Source organism: Botryllus schlosseri, chromosome 8 (genome assembly GCF_051294905.1).
Source record: "Botryllus schlosseri isolate E-star chromosome 8, Bs_hap1, whole genome shotgun sequence".
NCBI classification, from domain to species: Eukaryota; Metazoa; Chordata; class Ascidiacea; order Stolidobranchia; family Styelidae; genus Botryllus; species Botryllus schlosseri.
This window is the reverse complement of record NC_137243.1, coordinates 6,515,140-6,522,686: the sequence shown is the minus strand read 5'-3', so window position 1 is coordinate 6,522,686 and position 7,547 is coordinate 6,515,140. Positions and strand designations below refer to the sequence as shown.

The window sequence follows — 7,547 nt, the reverse complement described above, 5'->3', positions numbered from 1 at the left end:
ATAATATAGAATTATCGATAGTTAATGGTCGATTATATGTAGAGTTAGACAACGAGATACAGGGTGATATCAGAAAACGAATCACCCCATATGTGGGATGAATTCAGTCTGGGTATAACGACAATTTCATACCACAGTGTCGAAATTAGAGATTATATTAATAAGATCTTATGTTTGCATAATGCGGCCTCTTTCTTGAACAGTTTATCACAATCTAGGTTTATCCATTCTAACAGAACCGAATGAGCAGTAGGATATCTGAGTAGATAGCTTCAGTTGAACGGAACAGGAAAGAATTTTGGATGTTTGTAGGAAGTGTAATCAGTCAAAATAAACTGGATTGGTGTAGCCTGCTGTTATGGCTAATCCGTAACAACAATGCGATCGGATTAGTATCGAGATATCCTATAAGCTAGCAGTGAGCAGAGTATCGTGCTACGGTAGCACGTTTCAAGACTTTAGAAACGTTTGGAAGGTACTAGTTCTTCTTTATAAAACGATGGCGGACAAGAACGCGAACCTACATGATGTCAAATGTTTCACTCGGTGCATCATTTATTTTAATTGTAGTTAGTGTAATAGAGTAGTCCTGACAAGTCCTGACAACAAGCGATTATAGCCAACTGCACATATTCATGACTTTGAGATGTTAAAAGCAAATGAGGACAAGCATGAACCTACCTACCTACCCATTTGTAGCCTACATTCGAAATGTTGGTAGAAATGAGCATATCGAGTTTTTTTTTGCGAAGGCAATCATTCACATTACCGCTATTCGCGTTCTTAACATCCAAGTCAGCCAGATATATATCATAGGGATGGTGTAAACCTCTGAAAGGTTCAGGCTCGTGTGAACGCGAACCTTTTTGAAAGGTTCTGTGTGAACACGAACGTGCACCTCGTGACGTCATGTGATGTCATGTTGCTAATTACAGCCCTACATTTCAGTGAAGTGACAGCCTATATCACTGGACACATGCCTAGCGACGACTCGGGGCTCATAATGCCACAATGCTGAAGTACATATTGACGTCTTAAACGTCACCAAATATATCAACTGGGGCAACTAAATGATATAATATTCCCATAAAATCAATATCTTCAGTCGCATTGCCAACAATTTCCACGAGGACTTGCAAGGGAATGTAAGCTTACGCCTCAACGGTCTAGGCATGAACAGACAATGTATTCGGCGTCTGAGTATTGTTACGTTGATGTTGAGCAGAGTGTAAAACGTGTTTCTATACAGGATACCGATATTACCCCATTAACAAGTTTGACAGCAGTAGCCAACACCCCAATCGCACGGATTTGGTTTTTATGATACATTAAACATATGAAGTCGAGATTGACCCCGTACGCTTGCTATATTTTTTACATCAGACAACGATATCAATTTCGTTGTTTGATTGAATAAGCATCATTCGCTGTTGATGTTGTGTGATTGCGGGATGCGGGTCCATCTCACAGCAGACGGTCACTAAATATTCGCAAACGGAAAGCTAGAGATATCGAGCAAACTTTTGTAAAGAAGCAAGTAAATTTTTTGAGATTAACAAGGTGCATGCTCGTTTGGTGTTGATTTTTATATGCTGCCCGCGCCATCCAAAGAGTGGCCCACAGTTGAAATGCAATAAATTTTATACAAAGGTGTTATAATGATGTGAAAATTAAATTGTAATATATGAAAAGGTTCACGGTGCAGAACCTACCAAGGTTCGTTTGTGCACGCGAACCTCTAAATTTTTGAGGTTCACACACAGAACGCGAACGTGAGCATCACGCTCACACCATCTCTAATATATAAGCTCTTCGTTGGCTTGAACACGTATATTTCAAGTTACCTAGTTGAAACCTTCACGGATATAGCGCTATATCACTGTCTACTGCTGTTAAGTACTAAATAAAATTGCAAGAAAATTGATATGAGCAGACTCTGGCATATGCGTGTACAAGGTCCACATAACATAACCTGCCGTACCGCTCACCAAATATCCATCCAATGTGACGGACTAAATCAATTACACTGGCCAATAAAATGATTTATTTTATGTTGCTGATTATGGATAGGATTTCGTTCGGCAAGATTAACTGCAATTTAGAAGATACTATACCCCTAAATAAGCCCAAATTTCTTGAAGTGGGGAAATGACTCGACTCGACTCGAGTCAATATTTGGATTGACTCGACTTGTACTCGAGTCATTACGCATGACTCGACCCAAGTCATTGACTCGGCTTACTTTATATGACTTGAAGATGAAGAAATTTGCGAATCGTAATGGCTAGATCAACGCATCTGACGAATTCTGCCGACATCGCTATTTGTCGCCACTGCTTTCGTTGCACTCGCCTGATATCAGATATGCCGCCGTAAAAACAACAGACAATGGTACATATAGTAGCAATGCATTGTACAAAATCATCCTGTGATGAAGAGGTAATAGATCTCCGCAATCAAAGTCCTCAAGACTTTTCAATTATACAAACAATCGAAGCAAAGTCCAATTAGAGCCAATGAAATGACTCAGATGGTCAAGTACTTGGATGAGACTGATACGCTCATGTGTAGATTTGAAGGCGATGATTCTTTGCATTTTTGGGCGACTATAGAAAGAATGAGTATCAAATGCTCTTCAATGTGGTTCAAAAATGCTTGTCAATTCCTGTATCTAGTGCACCAGTGGAACGTGAATTCAGTAGATGTGGATTTATTCCAAGGCCATGCCGCTATAACATATATGAGGATCTCCTTTCCACTTTAGCATTTTTGAAGTGTACCTCAATGATTTGATTTGCTGTCTGTGAAAACTCACAATACCCTCCGTCCATTTGACGTTTTGTTAGGTATGTGCATTGTGCACGTGAGTAATACCTAACGGATAATGTTGTGTGATGTTTGTACAATAGGGCTGTTTAAAAATAACTTCTTTTTTATTTTACTGGGTGGCTACTTTATAAAATTGTTATGTTGCATAAAAAGAACAATGAGTTTGGCTTCATTTTAAAAAGTTGAATCAATGATATGAGAGGAGAAAATTCTATTTTTGAAAATAAATGGAGTGTTTTTAGTGAGAAATTCTTCCATATAATATAATTACATATTAGTAGTAAGCCGACTATTTTTTCATATCCAAAATATTCTACTCTAATAAATTCGCTTTTTCTAGTTGGAATTGAGCCAATTTTGCTATGAATCATATTTTTACACAATATAACAATATCATGAGGTAGCCGGTAAAATTCGAAAATCTCTATTTGTAATTAATCCAAAATTTTCTCTCATAGTAGTAACGCTCCGGCGGCTATTTCGGGAGCTGAGCAGGAAAGCTGAACTTTTTTTTAGTCCACCACCTGATAATGTGAAAGAAAAACTGTACCTCTACATGAACATGCATCTGTTCATTCTCTATCAGCTGGTATCTAGACGTGACTTCGTTGATTCTATATCAGATAGTATGTAGACGTGAATTCGTTGATTCTCTATAAGCTATAAGCTAATTCAGGATTGAAAACATGAGTTGAACATGACTTCAATGCAGTGACTTGGACTCGGACTCGAGTCATAACACTATGACTCGGACTTGACCCTTTAAGCGGTGACTTGGACTCAGAATCGACTCGGTGATGAATTGAAAATGACTCGGCTTGAGTCGAGTCAATACCACAAAAGTAAGATTGACTCGTGACTCGGAACCATGTGACTTGGTTACAACCCTGCTGTTAATCCTAGCAATCGTACTTTTGCACAACGGGAATATATTTTCTCCTCTACCAATATGTCATCTTCTACAAAGATGAAAAGGGAATATAGGCTATGGAGCTATCAAATTTGTCCTTGAAAAGATGAACTACAATACTCATGTGCGGCTCAGCTCTGTTGATCTTTAAATAGTCAATTTTCTGCTGGGTCTACAAAGTGGGCATACCATGTAACCATATTTTATATGTTTTGAGACATCAGGCCAGGAATCCACCCTGGCGCAAGAAACACTGGTCAGAATGAACCAGTCTTCAAATTGGAACACATGTGTAATCAAGAACCATTTGGTAGCCAGGGACAAAATTGTCTTTCCTTCTCTGTCCATCAAATAAGGGTTAATGAAGCTGTTCGTCAAAGCACTTAACAAAGACCGGAAGTGATTCGAGTGCATCCGCAGAAAGTTCCGAGAACTCTCAAGCGAGAAGCATAAAGCTGGTATCTTTGATGAACCTCAGATTCGAATACGGATGAAATATCTAATTACATATGAACAGAAATCAGCTCACTCCATGGAATTCCATCAAGGATGTAATATAAAAACACAAACAAACTGAAACCACCCAACTACACTGTAAATGAGATAAAGCGCAATCGCCAAATCTGCCGCTTGTGGCAGCACAATATCGTGCTAAAGCGCCACGACCGGGAGTGACCTTTAGTGCTGTTCTTAAACTTCCTCTTTTTTCGGCCATTTCTCGCTCTTTTGCGATGTGGTGTGATCGCGATGACAGGGAATCAGCATGCGGATTTTGAAGCTTTCTTGGCGAGTAACGGTATTTCATGGCAGCACGTCCAGAAATTGGAAGGTAAGTATATATGTAATATAGCTTCAGCAATGTGCCCTGTTAACTAGCTAATCGAGGCAGCTTGTGCAGTTATATTCAGTACATCTTGTGTGGAGTTGGTTGAATGCTGGTGCCAATTGTGATCTATTAGAATGGTTACTATGCAGCTTAGGTTATTATTAGCGTGTACTTTTGATAAATGTCTAACGGACAGTCTTGTTATTGGTTGTGCCCCTTTGTTGGGAGTTCAGATCGGCTTACAAAACATTTGCTGAAACGTCAAGTCTGATTTATACATGCAAGCTCTGTCAATTAATGTTATGTTCAAAATTATTTCATATCTCAGAATGACTTAGATTCGGATATTTTCACCAAGCTTCGTAATAAAGACCTTTGGCAAATGACGTACCGTCTGGCGTCTGTTGAGACTACAAGAAGTACGAGCTAATTAACTATGGAAGCTCCGTTCATGCAACTAAATCATGTTGTTACAGTTATGGGAGGAACTAGCAACTAATGGAGGTCCAGACAATACACGCCATGAATCTTTCTCAGTCGTAGACCCAAACAATCCGTGCGGTGAATCAGCGTCACTCGCAGAGTCGGACACCACGTTGCCTGTGGATGAGTCGCTCCGTATCGATGTAGAATCACTCGCGCAGTCAGATACCACCCTACCCATAGAGCCATCAGTCCGGGAGGATATAGGACCTTCAGCCACGCCAATACCGGTAATCATTATTTTGTAATATTTTGCTATGAATTGAGCTAAACTGTCTGTGTCTGCAGCTCATATCTCGGGGAGATGCCGGAGCAACCAATGCAGATCTCCATGTGGATGTTATGGTATTTATCCGCATAATTCTAGTAAGATTCTATCTTATATTTCCATCAATATTGCAGCCGTCGTGCAGTCCCAAAGACCCTGAACTCGTTGCTCTGATGCCCTTGCTGGTATTCAGCTTCAAAGTTCAGCAAGCGCTCGAATCACGTACACTCGTACAGCTTATGTAGACCGCAATCGGCACAAAGGCTTGTCTCTATTCAAGCATCAATACGGACTCCGGCGTTCTCAGCTAACGAAGAAAGATTTCTTGGAACGTTCCCTACCATGGGTGACATCAGACTAGTGAGTATGCATGCAATTATGACAACTTCTTATTGCTTTGTTATAGAGGTTATGTGCCAAGGCTGTTTCTTCACTGTATGTGTATGGCAGGGTTGTAACCAAGTCACAAGACTCCGAGTCGCAAGTCAATGTCACTTTTTTAATTTTGACTCGAGTCCAGTCGAGTCATTTTCAATTGCCACCATCGAGTCAAAGTCATCAAGCAGAGGTTCGAGTCCGAGTCATGGGAATTATGACTCAAGTCCGAGTCTGAGTCATTGTGTTGACTGCTCAGTTTCCTGATAAAGTCTTGTTAAACCCACTGTTATAACTAGGGCTGGGCAAAATCGAGTACCTGAGTGATTCGATTGTGAATCACGTAAAATGCTTCGAGTCGAGTATTCGAGTATCACTCATTATGACGTCACAACAGAATGTAGCATGTCAAAGTCCAAATATGCACCTTTTATGCCACCACGAAGAACATAATGCCTGTTATCCGTCACATTAACGATACTTCGGTATTTTTTCGTCCATACCGATTTCATTGCGCTTCTTGACAATGTTGTGGGATGATCATGACTTCGGAAATGTGTTATTTCCAGTAACGTTCGTAGCTTTATATTATGTCTCGTATGCTGCGACACGGCCAATCAAGGTTTCAAGGCTTCATCAGTGGAAAATAGTATCAGACCAATAATTCTTGTTAGCAAATTAACTTTCAGTTGCGAGGAGCTCATAATTTCAGTACTCGAAAAAATCGTATTTTACTACTCGACTCGAATCATTAAAATTGATACTCGATTCAGATTCGAGTACTCGAATCATTGTGCACAGCCCTAGTTATAACTCTGTTTGGTGATATCGAATGGTTCGCATTTATGATATACTAATTTTCCTCACTTTTAATAGTATCTTGCAGTGTTAGGATGACTAGAGTCATGACTTGACTGGAGTCACTTAGCTAAAATGACTTGACTTGACTCGGCGTATCAGAAATGCGGATTGACTCGTGACTCATGAGCAAAATTCACTAGCCAATTTCAAGTCATCAAGTAATCGGTGTCGATATTTATCACTGTATCTTGCTATGCTCGGATGGTTCGCGAAACGCTGGTGTAACCCTTGAAAGTGACCAATCATTCAATGGTCGAGCGTTTCACTTAGCCTCGATTGTTCTCTCACAAATAGATTGACCGCAAACAAAGTGATCGAAGCTTACAGCTACATTGTCCAAGTCAAGTCGATACACATATTGACTCGAGTCAAGTCGAGTCATCAGAAAATCGTGACTCGAGTCCGACTCGAATCGAGTCATTACAACCCCGTTGTATGAATATATTCATAGATCTGATCATATTCTAATCATTCTTAGACACATGCATTCTCTTACAGGTAAGGGAAGATAACTGGAATTTGATGGCACCAACCACAGTTGAAGAGATCAGAACATTCTACGAAAGAATGATGCTCATATTGGATAAGATATTTGAGGTAAATGCGAACTCGCAATTCCATTCTGAATTGAATTTGATTGATAATAACCCCTCAATTATTCAATGTTTTCAGTCCAATACTGATGAAGTGAAGCTGCAACAATTACAATCACAAGTTACCGATCTAAGAATAAACTCGAAAAAGAAGACCGCAATATCTGCGTTATCAGTACAACAGGTACTTGTTTATAAGATTAAAGGGGCACTGCGTTCTAAAAATGATGTGGTCTCAAATTGAAGGTAAAAACGAACAAAAATTTTTGGCCGCAGCCATTTCCTTCAGAACGCCACCGTAATGGAGCTGCAATTTATTGAAATTTCTACAGGACCAGCTGCCGCGGCTGCTTAACCCGTTACATGGCACGATGCCTTCATCGTCGCACTTGCTGGACGCGA

General features: G+C 40.0%; 1 protein-coding gene across 2 annotated transcripts; it reads left to right on the top strand.

Moving 5' to 3' along the window:
- Positions 1-4,326: 4,326 nt before the first annotated feature.
- On the top strand, positions 4,327-5,666 carry LOC145445302 (uncharacterized). Of its 2 annotated transcripts, XM_080323485.1 has the most exons (4): positions 4,327-4,568; positions 5,042-5,278; positions 5,337-5,393; positions 5,451-5,666. In XM_080323485.1, the coding sequence occupies exons 1-4, from the start codon at positions 4,503-4,505 to the stop codon at positions 5,559-5,561; spliced, it is 471 nt and encodes a 156-aa protein (XP_080179611.1). In that variant the 5' UTR covers positions 4,327-4,502; the 3' UTR covers positions 5,562-5,666. The 2 variants fall into 2 exon arrangements, with proteins under 2 accessions (XP_080179611.1, XP_080179610.1); XM_080323484.1 differs by having other exon boundaries at positions 5,337-5,666.
- The last annotated feature ends 1,881 nt before the right edge of the window (positions 5,667-7,547 follow it).